The sequence below is a fragment of the Bos mutus genome, chromosome 3 (assembly GCF_027580195.1).
Source record: "Bos mutus isolate GX-2022 chromosome 3, NWIPB_WYAK_1.1, whole genome shotgun sequence".
Taxonomy (NCBI): domain Eukaryota; kingdom Metazoa; phylum Chordata; class Mammalia; order Artiodactyla; family Bovidae; genus Bos; species Bos mutus.
Window position 1 is genome coordinate 75910993 of NC_091619.1, and position 22414 is coordinate 75933406.

Genomic DNA, 22414 nt, shown 5'->3' on the forward strand with positions numbered 1-22414 from the left:
TTTCAAGGACACGATTCTCCCAGTTGATGGAAAATGTTCCTTAAAGTGGTTCTAAGCTCTGGATCCCCAATAGGGCCGCAAACCCTGTGTATTCAGTCATTCTGATTTTAGTGTTCAAATTCTTCTTTTAAAAGAATTACAGTGGGGGTCAGGGAGAGATCACAACTTGAGATGTCCTTAACTGCTACAGGGATATTACAGGCTTTTATAACAAGCTATGTGGCTGGGGCAACTCTTTTTGACAAAAATATCACAGAGTTCCGATAAAAAAGGTCCCTATGGGTCTTTGGAAATGATTATAAAAGGCTGATCTGGTTGCAAACACAGGCTCAACTGTAGAGGAGTTTTCTGAGAACCATGGGTAGGGAATTTTAGGAGATGAAAACATCAGAAAAGCCAAAAGTTCTTTCTTGTGTTTTTATCTTGCTTCTCCACAGCAAGAGGGAAATGTTTCACTCTGAACTGTGCATGCTGCATGCTCAGTCGCTTCCGTCGTGTCTGACTCTGTGCGACCCTATGGACTGTAGTCCACCAGGCTCCTGTGTCCATGGGATTCTCCAGGCAAGAATACTGGAGTAGATTGAAGTGTCCTCCTCCAGGTGATCTTCCCGACCCAGGGATCAAACTATCGTCTTTTATGTCTCCTGGGTTCTTTACCACTAGTGCCACTTGGGAAGCCCTACTCTGAATTGTGACAAATCAGAAACTCTTTCTGGCTCCTTGGTGCTTCTGTAAATCTCTTTTTTCCCCTGAGTGTGTGGTTCCATCACCAGTGGCCAACAGCCAAGATTATTCATCTAATTTTAAGAAAAATATTACATTAAAATGTAATACAGGTTTATAGCATATGTTGCTGGATTATTTTGTTCTCACTTTTATTATTTTTGAATTAGCATTTTATTTAAAAATAATATACAATGTTGCTAGCTTTTAAACACAGGTTAATATAATTCTGTTGCATAAACTGCAGGTGGTTATTTGGCAATGAAACATCAGTTATTAATTTGCATCACATAAAAATAATTTTCATATCAGACTAGGGTTTTATTAGCCCTAATAGAGAAGAAACATAATCTTCCTTTAGAGTCTTTTGTTATCATAATTTCAAATTGACCAGGTTAGAGTAATGAAGCCATTTAAAAAATGTGCTTAATTGTGAGAAGGTGATTTCATAAAGAATCATGTATCTGAAGTAAGACAATTTATAAGCAAAATTGTCAGAGAGGAAATCAAGTCAATGATAAATTTTTAAGCATGGGACTAAAATGAAGCCATGTAGACTATATATTCTTCACAGCATACTGCCACCAAGTGGCTAGGTCATTTTTTTTTAATCACACATAATATTTTTCATTATAAAATCAATAACTGTAAAAAGAGAAAATAATTTTAAAAGAAAAATAAAAGGGAAAAAAAGTCCTAACCCTTAATCCAGCTTCCATGACTAAAACATTGTTTATATCAACTCTGATGATCAGTGTATTGCCTAAAACGCTAGAAAAAAATCTCACAGTATTTTTGTTATTTGTTTAATGTCTGTGGTATTGTCTGTAAAGAGACAATTCTGTCTCTGCAGCAGAATATTAAATTATGCTTATTACTCTCACAGTACATATTTGAGTATACTCAGAAACCCCAAATCATCTCTAATTTGGTAAAAATTTTTATATAATTTATACACACTGACATTGGACACTAGAGTTAGTCTTAACAGAAGGGAACGTGTTTATAGGGAGTTGAGAATTTTTTTTAAAAAAGATGTAGTTTCTTATTCTTGGACAAAACTGGAAGCAAAACTGCATTCTTTGGCCCGCTGAATACCAGCTTAATTTAATCAGATCTACTCAAAAGGAATTAACTTTTGCAATAATGTATTCCATCTGTGTCTTACGGATAATGTCAAACCAGTCTCCTCAGCCTTTGCCTCCACGTCTACCATGGGGCAAAATGTGTTTTGTTATTCTTTTAAAGTGATGATTTATTGAGTACTAATTACGTTCCAGATAATGCACTAGACTTTACATGCTTTCTCTCATTTAATCCTTACAACAACCCAATCAGGTAGATAATACTGTTGTTCTCATTTAAAGACGAAGCAACAAAGGCATAATAAGGATAAATGACATGTGCAAAGTCACCTAGGCAGAGATCCAAGAGTAAAAATTCCTACCTGGTTCTGGCATGTGATTTACGCTGGTCGCTGGCCCCATTAATTAACAATCTCACCTTCTATCAGGATGGCTGCAGGTGGGGCAGCTCAGCCAGCCCAGCAAGCAGAGCTCCCTGCTGAGACTTAGCCGTTGTCCCTGGGGGCTGGCCAGTGTGCTAGAGCTGCCTGGCCTTGTAGGGCTCAGGACCCACCTCAATGGCCTGTGTTTGGACTAACCCACTGAGCACTGATTCTTAGACTCTTCCAGCCTAGAGTTATTTTCTTCTGAACACCAACTATTTTATACAAGCTACGGTGGCTCAGAAAGTAAAGAATCTGCCTGCAATGCAGGAGACCCAGGTTCAATTCCTGTGTCAGGAAGATCCCCTGGAGAAGGGAATGGCCTCCAGCATTCTTGCCTAGAAAATTCCATGGACTGGGGAGCCTGGAGACCTACAGTCTACATGGTTGCAAAGAGTCAGACACGACTGAACAAGTAACACACACACATGCTAACTACAAGATGCTTGAAAAACATAGAAGAGTATGAAAAAGAAAATACAATTTTGTATTTGTTCAAAAACTAGAAACAATCATTTTTTTTATATTTGTTAACAGTCTTTGGTGTATGTCTATGCCCTAGTGGAGATTATGCTCTTTACTAAATGTTGTGTCTAGGTTTTTTTATTCAATACTACATCATGAACATTTAAAAGTTTTATTAAAACTTGTTCACAGTCATCATAGTACTGGCAATTAAATATTTCATCATGTTTGTACTGTGTTGATTCTATCACTCTCCCATTGAGAAACTGTATAGCTTGGTGATTTCAAATAACAGCTTTGGATTTAGATGAAACTGTTCAAATCTTTGCCAACAAAGGTCCGTCTAGTCAAGGCTATGGTTTTTCCTGTGGTCATGTATGGATGTGAGAGTTGGACTGTGAAGAAGGCTGAGCACCAAAGAATTGATGCTTTTGAACTGTGGTGTTGGAGAAGACTCTTGAGAGTCCCTTGGACTGCAAGGAGATCCAACCAGTCCATTCTGAAGGAGGTCAGCCCTGGGATTTCTTTGGAAGGAATGATGCTAAAGCTGAAACTCCAATACTTTGGCCACCTCATGTGAAGAGTTGACTCATTGGAAAAGACTCTGATGCTGGGAGGGATTGGGGGCAGGAGGAGAAGGGGACGACAGAGGATGAGATGGCTGGATGGCATCACTGACTCGATGGATGTGAGTCTGGGTGAGCTCCGGGAGTTGGTGATGGACAGGGAGGCCTGGCGTGCTGCGATTCATGGGGTCGCAAAGAGTCGGACACGACTGAGCGACTGAACTGACTGACTGACTGTTCAAATCCTGGCTCTATCACCTGGAGTTGCATGGCCCTGGGCAAATTACTTAACTGCTTTGTGACTCTGTTTCTTCATTTGTCAAATTGGATAATAATAATAATGCTTCATTGTGAGGTTTGATGAGATAGTTCATACAAAGTGCTTAGTACCATGGCTTATACAAATTAAAAGCTTAGTAAGCATTAGCTATTGCTATTATTGGACTTTTAGATTGTTTCCAAATTCTTATTTTATAATTAGCTTTTAAATAAATTTTATGCATCAGACTTCTTTTCATATCTCTACTTATTTCCTAAGGCTAGATTTCTAAAAGTGGAATTGTTAGGCCAAAGGGCATAGATATTTTTAAGACACCTTTATTTTTGTCCTTGCCAGTCTTGGTGTTAGAGCCACACTAACCAAGACCTGCATCTTAGAGCTTTGACCAGAGCTGACACAGGGCCCTTTCTAGACCTTTCCTTCTGAAGTTTCTAGGTATTTTAGAAAGAGAAGTCATACTAAAGGTGTGTTTTTCAAGTTAGTGAAGGTTTTTTTCCTGTCTTGTCTGTCTTAAAACATAAGCATCTCCTTTTGATTTATTTCTTTTTATTCTCCTTATTCTAATAATCTCAACTGTTTCACAGCATTTACATGCTATCTTCCTAGGCTAGTTTAGTTTTATGGTTGGAATTCAACACTATTTGGGCCAAGGGTAAAGATCTGACTATAGTCCATGTCAGATGGCAAAGCAAAAGACAGTAGGCAGAACTATCAAATAGTCACCAGAAGCTCTGGGCAGAGAAAAGGATACGTCAGAATAAACTCTTTACCACGCCTTGAAAAACAAGTCGAACAATGAATCATTTCATGAGTTACCATGTCATCCTCGTATATTAAGGACAAGAGGTCGTGCCTAGACATATTCAAGGGATTATCGTCATGCTTATATTCCTTACAGTTGAGGGAGAAGAAGGTAAGAAATCTGGGTATGGCAGTCATATCACTAAAGAGAAAGAATAAGAGAAGGAAAAGGTTAAAAAAAAAAAAAACGGCAGCCACCCAGACATTTTCTTGAGTGACATGGATCTCACAGAGGTGAGGATCTGATATCAAAGTCTAGCAAACTCTAGGCACAAGCATGGGCAGCTTCCAATTTTACCTAGTGGTTCAGGATTTTTCAAAGGTGCAGCCTGGCTATCAAGCCCAGCATGTACCTGTTCCTTAGTCTGAACAGTCTAGTGGACATTTGCCATTTTTCAGTTGCCCAGCTGCAGGACCTCCTTCTTTGTGGGCATCCTAGAGGAGGTAGGAGGCAGGTAGGGTTTCCTACTGTGGTAGCCTCAGTGGAGCAGAGAAACCCTCTCCCTACCCCATCCCACCCGCTCCCCAGCCAGCAAGTGGCTGCAAGCAGATGACCTAAGCCTCACTCATCAGATGCCCTTCTCCCCAACTCACACGTGGCTCCAGAAATCACTTAGAATCCGAAACAGATGCAGCAGCTATATCCAGAGTCTGGTGACAGCAGCACCAGTGGAGTGTCTGGGGCTCAGGGAAGCAGTGGCAGGGAGCACAGTGCCCAGTGCAGAATCCTCACAGGAGTCTTCCCCGGCTGAGATTTTGGCTGGGCTTCTGGCTGCCCCCATCCCTTGGATCCTATCTGTGACCATTTTACCAGCCTTTCTACTACTTTCCAGCTGTCGTTCCAATAATTAATTCCTTTTCTGCTTCAGAAAACCAGATTTTATTTCTTTTGCTTACACCTAATCACAATGAAAAATTCTATAGTGGGTAAACATTGCAATTTTTGGTAGTGGGTGGTTAGGTGAGGAGACATGGTAGGACAAATATTGACCCCACAAAGATGTCCATGCTCCAATCCCTGGAATTTGTGGATAGATTACTTTATATGGCAAAAGGGATTTGAGATGGGGAGATTATCCTATATTCAGGAGTGAAATTTCAAGGGTCTTTATAAGGAGACAGGAGGGTCAGAGTCCGAGAAAGAGATTGGCAGATGCTATGCCTCTGATTTTGAAGATGAAAAATGGGGCTGCAAGCCAAGAAATGCAGACAGCCTCTAGAATCTGGAAAAGGCACTGAAACTGACTCTGAGTGCCTTCAGAAGGAGCATAGTCCTGCCAATACCTTGGTTTTGGTGCAGTGATGCTTATTTTGGATTACTCACCTTCAAAACTACTAGAAAACACATTAGTATTGTTTTAAGTTACTGTGTTTATTCTAACTTCTAATAGAAGTGATAGGAAACTAACACAGGAGAGTAAGACTTCCTCATGGAGAAGCATAATCTTTATTCTCTATTATTTGATTGTAGACATCAGAGAGATTGTGAAACTCTTATGGATTGTTCTTTATTCTACAAAACCCTCGTGGTTTACTAGGGACAGGATCCAAAGAAGATTAAATAAATCCAGATGAAGGATCTAAAATCATCAGTATTTCAAAAAACAGTACTCCAGTACTTTTGACTGGAAAATCCCATGGATGGAGGAGCCTGGTAGGCTGCAGTCTGTGGGGTTGCTAGAGTTGGACACGACTGAGTGACTTCACTTTCACTTTTCATTTTCATGCATTGGAGAAGGAAATGGCAACCCGCTCCAGTGTTCTTGCCTGGAGAATCCCAGGGACGGGGAAGCCTGGTGGGCTGCCGTCTATGGGGTCACACAGAGTCAGACACGACTGAAGCGACTTAGCAGCAGCATACATATTTAACCCAGTTTAGTAACCACAAACCTACAAATTTATAATCCATCTTAATATGAATGAATCAGAAATCTCTTAATTACAAATAACAGAATTTTTGCAAAGTACACTCTGTGTGCCACTTCTAATTTGCATTGTATTTATTATCACCTATATTTGGTTCCATTGGTATAACATTTGTTTTTTCTTTTTGAGCCACTAAAATCCTGAAAAATTAATGAGAATCTTTGAGTCACTGGTAATACAACCAATGGTATTTTGTGAGAACAAAGTACAATGTGGTTTAATATCTTGCTTATACTTGCCTTCCTCTGGAGAACCTCCAAAAAACAAACAAACAAAAAAGACTATGATTTCTCTGGGAATCTTTTCTACTGCCAAGTTGTAATTCAAGCAAGTTAATTAGTCATTGTGAAATGTAACTGCCCTTCCCTCAGGCCCCTAACTTGTCATTAAAGGGATTAGAGGGCCTGTACCTTTTCTTCATGACAAAAGGATCTGTATTACAACACAACTGAAAAACATTCCTGCCTAGAAGTGCTCTTCTCACATTTTTTCACATCAGTAGGAGTGAAATTAGGAAATTCATGTTCAGATTTTCAGTGTCGGTTTTCTGTGCCCACAAACTATCTTTTCCTTTTTGGTGCTATTTCTGCACTGCTTAATGACTCCAGGAATTGTTGCAGTGACTATCCAGGTTGGTGGTCTAGAAGCTCCAGTTTCAGCAGCCTCTGGAAGTTTTCAGTGCCTCTGCTGAAACCTCATATCCAGAGGCAGAGAGCGTCTAGGCCGAGGGGGTAATTTGGAACATGATGGTTCACTGGAGCCATGGTCCTGCATCCTATACTTCTTGAGATCCTGGGGTGCTCAGGGACTGAGGAAGTGGTGGGCAGGAGGAAAAGGAGGCAGAGGTGGAACCATAATACTAGAGAGAATGGCCTGAGATTCTCATGTATCCACCCTTTTTTGCCCCCCAAAACCATGTTACTAAGGCAATGGCTTGGGCAAGTAGTTCTGACCCTTTTTGTCCACACACTTCTCCCTCTTACAGGGTGTATCCAACCTCCAGAACACTGGTTTTTACACTTGATAGATGCTGCAGAAATACCACTTGATAGATGCTGCAGAAATACCACTTGATAGATGCTGAGGAATTGTATTTTTAACTGGTACCCAAGCATTTCTAATGCAGATGATGATCCTCAGAGAAGCACTGCTTTCAAGACATTTACTGAACCAAGTTCCAGCTGGAAAAACACACTGTGAATTTCCCTGTGGTGCCTTGTCTCGGGCAAGGTCACCTTTTCCTCCTGTACTTTGTCCTTGTCTCTAACTGCCCTATCCTATCCCAAGGTTCCTATGGATTCATTCTCATCACTCTAACACAAACCTGCTTCCACATCTGGTATTCATGCCAAAGTGGAAACAGTTGATAGCATCTTATGGCTCCCTCTTCTCTCATGTATTTGCATTTCATAACAAACATTAAAAGAATTAAAAGAAGCTCTGTTGGCATATTAGCTAAGGTATAGAGGAGGATTTGGTTAGGTGATCCAGAGGAGGCTGACAAGGGACCCTCTGAGGTCTCTTAGGAAGGAAACCAGCAGAACTACAGGGTGAGTGCTGGAATCCTGAAGCCTGCCTCATTCCCAGATCTACCATTTACCAGCTTTATAATGTTCAGCAAACTTCTTAATCTCCTTGAGCCTCATCCTCCTCTGTACAATTGGAATAACAGTTTTATAGGGCTGCGGTGATGAGTAAAATTCTTATCACAGTGCCCGACACATAATAAGCATCCAATAAATGTTAGCTGTATTATGTATTATCCTGAAGTCACCTGGATTCAGCCACTGAATTAGCCTCTTGTTATTATACCAGGATAGAAACATAGTAGTCTCTAATACAGGGAAATTTGTCCCATAAAGTCTGAAAGTATATTCTGAGGTTGATTTATTTTTTCTTTTTTAGTCCCCTCTTATGATTATCCATGGTTTTGCTTTTCTCAGTCTGTTACCCTGGTCAGCTGGATCCAAAACTATTAAATGGAAAATTCCAGAAATAAAGAATTCTTAAATCTTAAACTGTGCACCATTCTGAGTAGTGTGATGAAATCTTGCATTGTCCAGCTCCATCCTACCCTGGATATGAATGATCCACGAATTGGGCCTGTCAGTCGTTTAGTAGCCATCTTGGTTATCAAAACAACTTTTCTGTATTTTGGTGCTTATTTTCAGGTGACTCTTATCTTACATAATAAGGGCCCAAAGAACAAGCATAGTGATGCTGGAAATTTGGATATGCTGAAGAGAAGCTCTAAAGTGCTTCCTTTAAGTGAAAAGATAAAAGTTCTCAACTTATTAAGGAAAGAAAAATAGTTCTACGCCAGGCTGTATGGTAAGAATAAATCTTCTGTCCTTTAAATTATGAAGAAGTAAAAAGAAATTTGTGCTAGTTTTGCTATCATACCTCAAACTGCACAAGTTACAGCCAGAGTGTGTGATGAGTGCTTAGTTAAGACTCAAAAGGCATTAAATTTGCACAATAAGGTATTTTGAAGTTGAGAAAGAGACTACATTCACACAATGTATATTATGTGTACATTGCTATAGTTCTATTTTATTACTAGTTATTGTTGTTAATCTCTTGCTGTGCCTAATTTAGAAATTAAACTTTATGTTTTATTTACAGGAGAAAAACATAGTATATATAAAGCTCAGCACTATCCATGGATTCAGGCCTCCACTGGGGTCTTGGAATATATTCCCCATCCATATGTGGGGGGCTACTGTGTAAGGCTTTGTTTTCCATTGAAGTCTAAATACTCTAAGGATGAAAAAGCGAGTATGTCATTTAACCCTTATTATAATTTGGTTATACTATAAAATGATTTCATTTGGTTTCTTTTGGAGACCAGGTTTTTAAAAGCCAAGGAAAGGCACTATCCAGAGGGAAAGTGATACAGAAGAATGCTAGGGTCTGCAGGGAAGCCATACCTACTTCACGATTTGTCCTGCCGTGCCATCTGGGCAAAATTTTGAAAACGCATTGTTACAAGGATGAATCTATTTAGTGGTACACAAATAAGAATTTTAGACCACAGAAACAGGAAATTCCTCCACGAAGGGAGGATTACTGCCTGGGCTGTGTTTCTTCATACTTGATCTTAGCCAAAAGGCCAAAAAGCGATGTTTCTCCATAAATAAATAAATTGCCAGGAAAGTTTGGCCCCAAACTCCACTACTAAACAAGGTAATTAAAGTATTAAGAAACTATCTTTTTATTTTTTCCATTATGAAGCAATTCAAACTTCTGTGGTGAGGTTTAATTCTTACTGCTTTGATTTATATGTTTGTTTATAATGCTGTGTGCTTTTGGTTAGACTTGTGCTTTGTCTGTCTTCTCTAGGATTAAGGGATCTTTGTCTCCTTTGCTGACTGAAGTTAGGCGAGTATCTAGCAAGTGCCTGATGTGCAGTATAGGATAAAGGAACATTTCATGAACAACTTAAATGAATGACTGTTTTCATGGATACCTTTTTAAAAAAGCAATTGATATTAAAGATTTACTGAAAAGCAATTTGGCAACTTGCATTAAGCATCTTAAAATATGCTCAACTCTTGATCCAATAAGACCTAAAGGCAGAAGGAGAATTTATATACAAAACTATTCAAAGATGTTTATTGATAATGGAAAAATGCAATAACCTAGATATTGTTTAAATAGAGAAATGATTAAATTATATTACATCCATAAACTGAAGTGTACCCATTAAATAGGTTTTTAAACTCAACAAAGTAGATTAAGTAAGAGAAGCAGGATATAAAACAGTACTTACACCACAGCACCAACCATTTTAAAAATATGCGTACAGGAAAAAACTAGTATTAAATCCCTTAAAATGTAAACAATACTTATTTCTAGGTTGCATATTACAATAGATTTGCATTGCTTCTACAAATAGAAAAAAAGAGATAATTTTTCAAAATGATTTTATGCTAGCACTTTCCCTAACACATTTTTCCTGTATCTTGTTTAATGTGTCTTAGAAAGGAATTTGTACCAAGAGAATAGTTTACAGTTCCTCTTAGCTAACATGTTAGTCCTGGATAGATGCAAGTTTTCAGAGATATTTAATTTCAGCTGGCATTTTTGCCTCTTGAGTGATTATTTTTCCCTTAGGAAATAAAGACTTTAAATTTAGAATTGTAGGACTGGAAAAGGTCAATTTTCATTCCAATCCCAAAGAAAGGCAATGCCAAAGAATGCTCAAACTACCACACAATTGCACTCATCTCACATGCTAGTAAAGTAATGCTCAAAATTCTCTAAGCCAGGCTTCAGCAATATGTGAACCATGAACTTCCTGATTTTAGAAAAGGCAGAGGAACCAGAGATCAAATTGCCAACATCCTCTGGATCATCGAAAAAGCAAGAGAGTTCCAGAAAAACATCTATTTCTGCTTTATTGACTATGCCAAAGCCTTTGACTGTGTGGATCACAATAAACTGTGGAAAATTCTGAAAGAGATGGGAATCCCAGACCACCTGACCTGCCTCTTGAGAAATCTGTATGCAGGTCAGGAAGCAACAGTTAGAACTGGACATGGAACAACAGACTGGTTCCAAATAGGAAAAGGAGTTCGTCAAGGCTGTATATTGTCACCCTGTTTAACTTATATGCAGAGTACATCATGAGAAATGCTGGACTGGTAGAAACACAAGCTGGAATCAAGATTGCCAGGAGAAATATCAATAACCTCACATATGCAGATGACACCACCCTTATGGCAGAAAGTGAAGAGGAACTAAAAAGCCTCTTGATAAAAGTGCAAGTGGAGAGTGAAAAAGTGGGCTTAAAGCTCAACATTCAGAAAACGAAGATCATGGCATCCGGTCCCATCACTTCATGGGAAATAGATGGGGAAACAATGGAAACAGTGTCAGACTTTATTTTTCTGGGCTCCAAAATGACAGCAGATGGTGACTGCAGCCATGAAATTAAAAAACGCTTACTCCTTGGAAGGAAAGTTATGACCAACCTAGATAGCATATTCAAAAGCAGAGACATTATTTTGCCAACAAAGGTTTGTCTAGTCAAGGCTATGGTTTTTCCTGTGGTCATGTATGGATGTGAGAGTTGGACTGTGAAGAAGGCTGAGCGCCAAAGAATTGATGCTTTTGAACTGTGGTGTTGGAGAAGACTCTTGAGAGTCCCTTGGACTGCAAGGAGATCCAACCAGTCCATTCTGAAGGAGATCAGCCCTGGGATTTCTTTGGAAGAAATGATGCTGAAGCTGAAACTCCAGTACTTTGGCCACCTCATGGGAAGAGTTGACTCACTGGAAAAGACTCTGATGCTAGGAGGGATTGGGGGCAAGAGGAGAAGGGGACGATAGAGGATGAGATGGCTGGATGGCATCACTGACTCGATGGACGTGAGTCTGAGTGAACTCCGGGAGTTGGTGATGGACAGGGAGGCCTGGTGTGCTGGGATTCATGGGGTCGCAAAGAGTCGGACACGACTGAGCGACTGATCTGATCTGATCTGATCTGTGATGTCCCCGTTCTTTCTGTGTGTAGCTTACAACCTTTACTTTTAAAGGAGAACATCTGTGGTTTGTGGTCCTATACAGTTGTCCATTGGTATCCATGGAGGATTAGTTCCAGGACCACACTCGGAGAAAGCTTGAGTCCCTTAACTAAAATGGAGTTTGTATTTGCCCTTAACCCATGCACATCCTTCCATATACTTTAAATCATCTCTAGAGTACTTAAAAAACTCAATACAATAAAATGCTATGTAAATAGTTGTAAATACAATGTAAATGCTATGGAAGTAGTTGCTGCTGTTATCAGTTGCTCAGTCGTTGGGACCCCATGGACTGCAGCATGCCAGGCTTCCCTGTCCTTCACCATCTCCCAGAGTTTACTCAAACTCATGTCCACTGAATCCGTGATGTCATCCAACCATCTCATCCTCTGTCGTCCCTTTCTCCTCCTGCCTTCAATCTTTCCTAGCATCAGAGTCTTTTCTAAGGAGTCAGCTCTTCGCATCAGATGGTCAAAATATTGGAGCTTCAGCATCAGTCCTTCCAATGAATATTCAGGATTGATTGCCTTTAGAATATCAATGACTGTTTTGATCTTGCAGTCCAAGGGACTCTCAAGAGTCTTCTCCAACACCACAGTTCAAAAGCATCAATTCTTCAGCATTCAGTCTTCTTTATGGCCCAAGTCTCACATCCATATGTGACTGCTGGAAAAACCGTAGCTTTGACTATACGGACCTTTGTTGGCAAAGTAATGTCTTTACTTTTTAATATGCTGCCTAGGTTTTTCATTCCTTTCTTCCAAGGAAGTAGTTTCTGGTGTGAGGTAAATTGGTTTTGCTTTTCAAATTTTCTGGAATTTTTTTTCCAAATATTTTCTACTCTTCATTGGTTAAATCCGTGAATGTGGAACCCATGAATGTGAAGAGCTGACTGTACTTGTAGGATATTTCTGTAAGTTGTTCCACTTCGAGGTACAATTGACCCTTAACACAAGGGTTGGGGTACTGACCTTCCACACAGCCAGAACTCCTCATGTAATTTATAGTTGACCCTCTAAATTTTTTGTTCCACTTTATCCTGTTCTGCACTGTGAGTTCAATCCACCACAGATTGTGTAGTGCTATATTATTTATTGAAAAATATCTATGTATAAGTGAATCTACACAGTTCAAACCCATGTTGTTAAAGAGTCAACTGTAATTGGTTAAAGAAAGAAATCCATGAGATTGCTGAGGGCTGCTGGTAAGAAAACTTGTATTCTTCTTTAACTGCTCTTTACTCACTAGCAAGGAAACAAATCATGCTTCAGTTTCCTCATTTGTAAAATGATGCCAATTTCACTATTAAATTTGTCTGATGTAAAGGTCAAACACTTATGTATACTATAATAAATGGTAAGAAAATGTTAATTATCAATTTGAATAATCTTGCTAAGCAATTCTAGATTTCATTAAAATAATTGGATTATCTACTAAATTCTGACTGTTCTAAAATGGCATCAAAAGTTCTAAGAATTTTAACAGTATCAATTTAAGTTGGAATACCTTAAATTAAAAACTTACTTAAAAAAAAGAGAGAGAGAACTGATAACCCGTATTGCAAATGATTCTCTTAATGTGTTTCTAAGATTTTGACATAGAGGGCACCAGAAGAATTTTTTAACCTTATCTTTGGCTCTATGGCTCCCTCTACTTACTTGGTGGCCATTAATATTTACAATGTATGTCAAAGTGCTTTGAAAACATAAAATAATTCCAAGATGTTATATTATGTAACGATGACATTAACAGTGCTATGATTACAAATAAGTCCTTCAGTTCTGAAAAGAACATTTTAAATCTAGTGTGTAAGCTACCCACAGTAGAGAGACATCTTCAGGATAAAGACTGGGACCAGCATGGAGTATTATGACAATTACAATAGGTTCATTTTATTATTTACTTACAATTAAAAATAAAATCTTAGCCAAATAGACTTAATTTCTTAATTTAATTTTTTGGGGGGGGGGGTGTGCTTGCAGCTTGCGGGATCTTAGTTCCCCAACCAGGTGAATTTATGCCCTTGGCAATGAACGAGCAGAGTCCTAGCCACCGGACCGACAGGGAATTCCCTGGCTAAGCTTTTACAGAATAACGTTTAAATGACTAGAAAATTAACAGAATAATATTAAGAGCAGTAAAATATCTAAAAATAAACAATTGCTCAGCTACGTTATACTGAGAAGAGAATTTAAAAATCTCATGTTGAAGTGTTTTAATTTTTTATGTTTACTTTGCATATAGTAAGTAATCAATCTTTATTGAATAATTTTGTGTCTCCTAAGGAGAATATATGTTATCAGAATGGCCTAAATAGTGTACTGTAACTCTTACTAAACTCTTTTTTAAAACAAGGGTTAGGGGGATTATATGCCTGACAATTACCCAGGATATTTGACAACCCCCATCCCCTCTACCTCAGATCATGGACTCAGACACTCTGGGAGCAGCCATAGTGAACATGCATACTAAACAAGCACCCCCAGCTGGTTGTTATATCTTGAAATATTTGAGAACTATTACATAAATTGTAGTCAGCCTTAACAAAATCAAAGCAAAATAACAATTTAAATGTTATCACCTGCCCCAGTCGGTTTTGGTGATGGATAGGGAAGCCTGGCGTGCTGCAGTCCATGGAGGTTGCAAAGAGTTGGACACGACTGAGCGACTGAACTTAACTGACTTGCCCTAGAATAGTTTTGTCAATTTTGATAGAAATCAGGGAGAAAAAAAGAGATAAACTTAGAAGAGAGACAAAAGTCAAAAGAAAAGCCAAAGAGATTAAATATAGAAATACACTCACCTATTTCAGGAGTTTTATGAAAAAAGGGTGAACTCCAGGGCTGCCAGTACTTTTTACCTGTTTCTTGACATCTCACTTGAAATACATACATAGCATTTGGCTGCAAGTAGAATTCTGACTGTTGCTCGTATGTAAAATTGGTATCAAATTCTTTAACCTAAAATAGATGAATAACCATAGTGAAGTACCATAAAGAAATAATGCAGTAGGCTTTTAAAACAAACAATTATTAGCGGAAACATATGGGGCACATATTATGTTCCAGACCCTTCTCAACCCTGGGAAAACAGAAATATAATACTTTGTATAAAAGATAGTCATAAATAATCAAATACATGTTATTTAACCTTAAAAGTCAAATACACATTGCTTAATGTTTGACAACTCTCTCAAGCTTTTAAATCTCAAGAAATTCCAACATGTAATATACTCTTAATTTTGACCTGGCTGATTTTAATAGGATAGGAGGAGGGGAGACCTGATAGCTACTGTTTGAATTCAGTCCTTCTTCCTGCCCCCATCTGTCTGTCCCTGTCTGTCTGCAGTTGGGTATTTAGATCAATAATTCTTTCTGAACGGTGAAATAATTTCACTTGCTAATGATGACTTATAGAAAAAAATTACCTACAAACTAAGCTGTTAAATTGGTGCTTATTGCAGATCTATGCATTCTATAAGGATATATATGAAAACAAAACAAAACATTTAAGATTGTTGAACTGTGAAAATCCAATGGAAGGTAAGCGAAAAAAATAGCTGAGGGATTAATTTAAAAGTCATGATTCTGGGGCACTACAACCTGCCATAAAATATAATGAAAAAGGATCCCCAGACGAGCTGGTTCAGAAGGGAGAGAGAAACCAAGGTACTTACACAGCACATTAGTGTGCTGTAATAAGTGGATCTACAGAAAAAAAGTGAGGCACAATTGAAAGGTAAACATAAAAAAATTCTAGAAAAGCATTTATTTATTAACAGCAACTGGAAGAAAGCAGTGACCATAAAAGAGAAAGTTAAAACTATCACGATTAAAACACAAACACATACACACACACACACACAAAACAGGGTATTCACATCATTTAGAGATTCTTCTGTTAAAACTCACTCTTAATATGTCTTAAAACTTGCAATACATTTAAATTGTAAAAATTATATAAAGGTCTGTTTTGGGACATGTTCCCTGAAAGATATCATTCAGAGTTTCCATAAGCCACATTTTTACCCATGGCTCCTGAAATTTTCTTCTGTTTTATTTTATTTTATTTTTTTTGCATTAAACTGTATTTTTAATACAATTAAGAGTATTTTTTAACCTATTTGTAATCACAAACTGAAAACATGTCTTACGCTTACCTCAGATAAATTATGTACATGAATCTCAGTAACAGGAGGCTTGTTTTATGCATATGGTATTGAATATATTAGCTTACAAATCAGAGATTTTAAGTTGAACAGTCTCTAAAAAATTTTCATATATTCTAATGAACTCCTACCAATTCTACTAAATATAAATGAAAATCTCTGTACTATTCTCACAAATCAATACCATAAGTACATGATAACAAACCACTGGATCAAGACAGCTTGCCTTTCAAGGTCAGAGTTAACAAGTCATTTAGCCTCACCTTTTTATAGATGAGGAAACAAGTTCTGACAAGCTCAGTAACCTGACTCTAAGGACATTCAGCAGTTACAGAGGATTACAGCATCTCTTTATGGAACTTAAACCAGGCTATCTGCTACAATGCTGGCTAGAACTACTTTTCTTCTCTCCTTTATCCTAGGCACCATTCATATATTTAATAAATCATCTTTTAAATGATCATATTGGGGTCACTTAAAAAGCCCTGGGAACTTAACAGTCATCTTTCACTTGATTATTTAATCTTGTACAATTCTTACAAAAGTGCTTGAAGTAATCTGAACACCTGTTTCTCCTATACACCTCAAGCAAAGAGTGCCAAACTTGGTTGAGGAGGAAAAAAAAAAGAGAGGACCTAGGCAAGAACATTAAGACTGAAAGCAAACTGGCAAGTATTTGGAAAACAGATGTCCAGCAAGTGTCGAAGGCTAGGTAGAGCACATGTCCTAAAAAACACACACCACTGAATACCCTGAAGCTCACTCCTACGTGGCAAAATAACAACTGCTAAAAGTGGTAGGGACAGATCTGCATGCTAGAGAGTTCCTCATACAGGAGACACACAGAAGAGTGCTCTGGGGAAGCATTCCCCTCCCGCTCCCTCGGTGATCACCACCAATGCCTTCAGAGGAGGACCTCACAGAATGTCAGCCTATTTCTAGGATAAACTAAGACCAGGCTGAGAGAGTCTACTTGGTTTAGATAGTTGATCCAAATAATTTAGGCTTGAAAGACAACTTTTCTCAAGAGTTGAGTTGACTTCTGTCTTCAAATCTTGACTGTACCTTGCCTACAAAGGCATCAGTTAACACCTATGGACTTTTGAAGAGAATATTCCATTATTTCTTCTCTTTCTTGAGAGTCGTTTTTTTCCCTCCTCGTTTGGAAGGTTTGCAGTACTTTGCTTCCATCTGAGCCAGAAAATTGTCCATTTCCTTTTGCCGATCCTTTTGTCTGCTCTGAATGGCTACTTTCAAGTTATCCACTCCTTCATCAAGCCCCAACTCCTTCCTGCTCATTTCTGCTTCTTTAGCCTCTTCCTGAGCCCTCCTTTTCCTTGCATTCATCTTCTGCTTCGATTCTTTGACAAAGGCATTATAGGATGGGACCTCTCCAGCATCAATGGCTTGTTGAATAATGTGCCTTATCCTGGGTTCTTCTGTGTATTGCACACACAGCACAGACTCCATAATCTGATCCATGTCACCCTTGAAGTCCAGATAGGCCTGTTTAATATCAGTCAGCTCTTCTTCAGAACCTTTTTATGTCTTCTCAAAAGCCTGAATGTCTTCCAGAGATATCTTTTTGAAGAGTACTCTCCAATAGGCCTCCCAGTCCCGGTCTTGGCTGAGCACATCAGAATCCTCGTCCACTGTTCCCTGTTCATCGTATAATGTTCTCTGTTCTTTGTCACTCAGAACGGAGTAGACCTTTCCAAGGATCTGGAAGCGGCGGGTGGCGTCTTCTTTGACGCCCTCGCCCACCCGATCCGGGTGCACCTGCAGGGACACCTTGTGATAGCCGCGTCGGACCTTGCCGTCTGAGGCCTCGCGCCGCACGCCCAATACTTGGTAAAGGTCGGCGGTGCCGAATAGTTCTTCGCACAGTTCCAGAAGCCCCATGGCCGGCAGCGGTGCGAGGGGGGCGGCAGGCTCAGCGAAAACACCTGACCCAGCTACACTAAGTACAGCTCAAGAGCGCCTACCTTTTCCCGCGCAAACTCTGCTGTTTTAAATTTGAGTGGAGGCTCCTGGATTCGCCTGAGATACAGGAGAGATTTTACTAGCGCCAAAAGTTTAGCTTCCATATGCACTATTCTCCCGTATGTCTCTTGCCATTATATTTGTAGATAAGCCCTCTAAGAAGAGAAATACCCTAAAGTTACAGCTAGAATTCTGAAATAGAAAGAATTTTATGGAACTGTTACAAGTTGTTTCTACTAAGAAGCAAACCAGGTGACTCTTCAGGGCCTTGCAAGCTCAAGATGGTACTTCAAAATAATACTTTCAGAGGCTAAAACAGGCATTGAGAGAGAGTTGGACCTAATTGTGTTCCTATGGAGAGGGTATGATCTCAAGTGCCAGAAATATAACTTCATTTTTATAGCAGCTAATTTCTTTTTAGAGCCTCAGTTCTCAAGGTGGGAGACCTGGGAACTTAATCTCCATCATTTTGGGGTACTGCTTTTCTTAGGGTTACACCTAAGTTTCTGGGAGCATCCTTGGGTGAAGGGAAGAATCTCACCCTATTCAGCGTTCTATAACCTAACTGCCTCTGACTCCCAGCCTGGAGCATGGCACAGGATGAGGGGTCCTGATCATTAAACATCTGAGTCTAAACGTTTTTGTTCTTCCCCCTTACCCACCCATTTCCTCCTCTCTCTGCCCAGAAGCCTCTTTTTTCCCATATTTATTTATGTTCTGTTGTGCTGGGTCTTTGTTCCTGTGCGGGCTCTTCTGTCGTTGGGGTGAGTGGGTGCGACTGTCCAGTTGCAGTGTGCAGGTTTCTCATTGCAGTGGCTTCTCTTGCTGCAAAGCATGGGCTCTCGGGCATGTGGGCTTCAGTAGTTGCGGCATGTGGACTCAGTAGTTGCAGTTCCTGGGTTCTAGAGCACAGGATCAGTAGTTGTGGCACATGGGCTTAGTTGCTCTGAGGCATGTGGGATCTTCTTGGACCAGGGATTGAACCCAAGTCTCCTTCATTGGCAGGTGGATTCTTGACCACTGAGCCACCAGGGAAGCCCTTGGAGCCTTTAGCTAGTGTTTGGTATGAGAGAGAAAGGGGTTGGGGATTGGGAAATCTAGTTGTGACTAATTATACGTTCTTTTTTGTTTGGGTTTTTTGAACTTTTTATTTTGTGTTGGGGTATAACTGATTAAGAGTAGTTGTGATAGTTTCAGATGAACAGCGAAGGGACTCAGGCATGCATATACATGTATCCATTCTCCCCCAGATTCCCCTCCCATCCAGACTGCCACATAACATTGAGCAGGGTTCCACGTGCTATACAATAGGTACTTGTTGGCGGCAACTCACATGTTTTTACAAGTTTTCTGTCTTATAACAGCACTTACACTTTTGAAATGTGAAGGCCAAGGATTTGACCCTTTGCTATCTGCCCGTTGTTCTATTAGCCATTCCAAGAAAACAGTGGATGCTTGGTTTTGTGCAGCCTATGACTAAGAAGGGTTTTTACATTTTTTAAATGGTTGAAAGAAAGTCCAAAGAAGACTATTTCGATGATGCATGGAAATGATACAACATTCAGTGTGCATAAGTAAATTTTACTGGTATGCAACAATGTCCATTTATTTACACATTGTCTAGGCTGCTTTCATGCTATAAATACAGAGTTGAATATCTGAGAAAGAGATCTTATGGCCTGAAAAGACTAAATTGTTTACTATTTGGCCCTTGAATAAAAAGTTTGCCAATACCCTTATCTAGCTTCATCAGAGATTTGCTGCTTCTGCTGCTAAGTTGCTTCAGTCGTGTTCGACTCTGTGCGACCCCATAGACGGCAGCCCACCAGGCTCCCCCATCCCTGGGATTCTCCAGGCAAGAACACTGGAATGGGTTGCCATTTCCTTCTCCAATGCATGAAAGTGAAAAGTGAAAGTGAAGTCGCTTAGTCGTGTCTGACTCCTAGTGACCCCATGGACTGCAGCCCATCAGGCTCCTCCGTCCACGGGATTTTCCAGGCAAGAGTACTGGAGTGGGGTGCCATTGCCTTCTCCGATCAGAGACTTGAGTCACCATTAAGTCATTTACTTAAACTTATAGTCAAGACTTCCCTACTTTACTGTTACTGCCCTTGGAACCATTAAAGGCAAATAATCATACTAATAGTTGATGTGTCCAAATATTATCCGTGTGAAGCAGACATTATAAATATCAATGTAAAAACAAAAATGATTATGGAATAGCCCTGTCTTCCAGGGGCTCACAGTTAAAAGATGAGGAAATACACATGTAAACTGAGCAAATGCTCCTGAGATAGGGCGCATAGGAGTGTGCAAGGATTGCCATTGAGAATTGTGAGCTCAAATTTTTATGCAAATTTAAGGTGTCAGGAAGACAGCTGATGAAGATAACCAAAGCAGATATTCTCCCCATGGCATCAGCCTTGCAGGTTCACCTGAAGGACTGGCTAATACCTTGTAATATGTATGCAGCTTAGCTAAAAACAGCTGAAAACACCCTCAATGCACTGATTTTGATTTTCAAGTGGGCATCCTTGGCTCAACCACACCTGCTATGTGGCTCTTCTGGAGGTTAAGATGAAGAATAGCAGTAACAATCAGCATTAACTATATTCCAGGTTGTGGGCTAGCTTCTCTCATCATTTGATCATTCCCACAACCACATGAAGAAAAGTATGGCAATCCACTCCAATATTCTTTCAGGAGAATCCCCCCATGGACAAAGGAGACTGGTGGGCTTTAGTCCATAGGGTTGCAAAGAGCTGGATATGACTAAAGCAACTCAGCATGCATGCTTGCATAGCATGCATAACCATATGAGGTGGGTGTTTATCTTATTCTTCTATTAAGTATGGCAGTAATGAGACTCAGAAAAGCTAAGGAACTTGCCCAAGGTTGTACATTTAGAAAATGTCATAGCCAGGCTTTGAACTCTAGAGCCTGTGCACTTAGCCACAAGGCTTTCTGTGTAACTGCCCACCACTTTGAAGTAAAGAACTTCCTTCCAACAATTATCTGATGCAGGCAGAGCTGAGGTGGAAGGGCAAATCCGTAGTCCTTTGTATCTGCCTATTCTTCATGACTCTCATTTCCCATCTCCTTACAAGGAGGTAACAATAACATTTTATGCATGATCCAGATGAAATTGATGGGTAACACATGTGGAAAACAAAGCTTCAGTCTGGCTTTTACCAACTGGACTTGGGTCATCTCTGTGAGTAGTTACATTTGGAGGAATTATGGTAAAAGGGATAGGATACAGATTTTAGATTGAAACCGGTTCCTTCATTTTCCAAAAATTTTTTGTGCCCCAAGTAATGTAGGGTCTATGAGAGGTACTTAGTTACTGTACTAACACTGTAAGCTTGGAGAACCTGGCTGAAGCTCTTTCAAGCCCTATGTCTTCATTTCTGTGATGGAGCTGAGACTACCTATCACTAAAGATTGTGATAGAGATTAAATGAGGTAACAAATATTCTTTCAGCTCCTTCATTTGCCTGCTTCTGATAAAAAGAACATTTTGAGGAGTTCAAATTTACCTCTAAGTTACCAAGTTTCACAGTGGCACATGTAGCACCACCAGGGGGAGCAGAGAACAAGAGTTTCAACCAAAAAATGGTTTCTGAAAATCTATTAGGAGATACTGATACTATAGCACCTTTCTATTTCCTAAGCATTCTTATAGCTTATTACTTCCTCCTACTTGTGCCAAATAAGGGAATTTCATATTCTTAATATCATCCTATGACAATGACACTACCCATGTGTGTGTACTAAGTCACTTCAGTCATGTCCTACTCTTTGTGACCCTATGGACTGGACTGTAGCCCACCAGGGTCCTCTGTCCATGGGGATTCTCAGGCAAGAATACTGAAGTGGGTTGCCATGCCCTCCTCCAGGGGATCTTCCCAACCCAGGGATCGAACCCAGGTGTCTTTTTAGAGTAAAGCCTCACTCACTCAAAGTCTAAGATGAGAATTTCATTTGGGCTGTTTTCTAATTTACCTAAATTCCACATAAGCAAAAGATTGGCTGTGAATTTTTTTATTTTGCTCATCCCAGGCTTTACGCTTGGAGTTACTGTGAACACAAATGCCATAATTATTTAGTCAAGGAGTCCAGCAGGATCTTTATTTGGGTATTTATCAAGTGATGCAGAACATGGACTTGCATCTAAGTGTAATCTAAACAACTAAAATGTCACATTTCTCATTTAAATGAACAAGGGTAAATAAGCAAGTTGGCATTGGGGATTTAAAGAGTAGTTGTTACAGTATGTGGTAAAGTTAGTATTTTGCCCTCATTTTTTTGACACTGCCTGAACATACTGCTTTCTATAGCAAAGCAAAATTCATTCACGTTCAGAATGATGAAGGCTTTGGAGTCATGCTAGTCATCAGAGAATAAATGTGTACCATTTCACTTAACTCCCTGAAAACTGACAAATTAATACATAACACATAACTCA

General features: G+C 39.5%; 1 protein-coding gene and 1 pseudogene across 1 annotated transcript in view; both read right to left on the reverse strand.

Moving 5' to 3' along the window:
* IL23R (interleukin 23 receptor) overlaps positions 1-22414 on the reverse strand; it is a 78625-nt gene that overhangs the window by 14533 nt on the left and 41678 nt on the right. Inside the window, exon 7 of the mRNA XM_070364563.1 lies at positions 14599-14755. Within this exon, the coding sequence (XP_070220664.1) occupies positions 14599-14755 (157 nt within the window). The remainder of the gene's footprint in view (positions 1-14598; positions 14756-22414) is intronic.
* On the reverse strand, positions 16051-17947 carry LOC102266090 (dnaJ homolog subfamily C member 9 pseudogene; annotated as a pseudogene).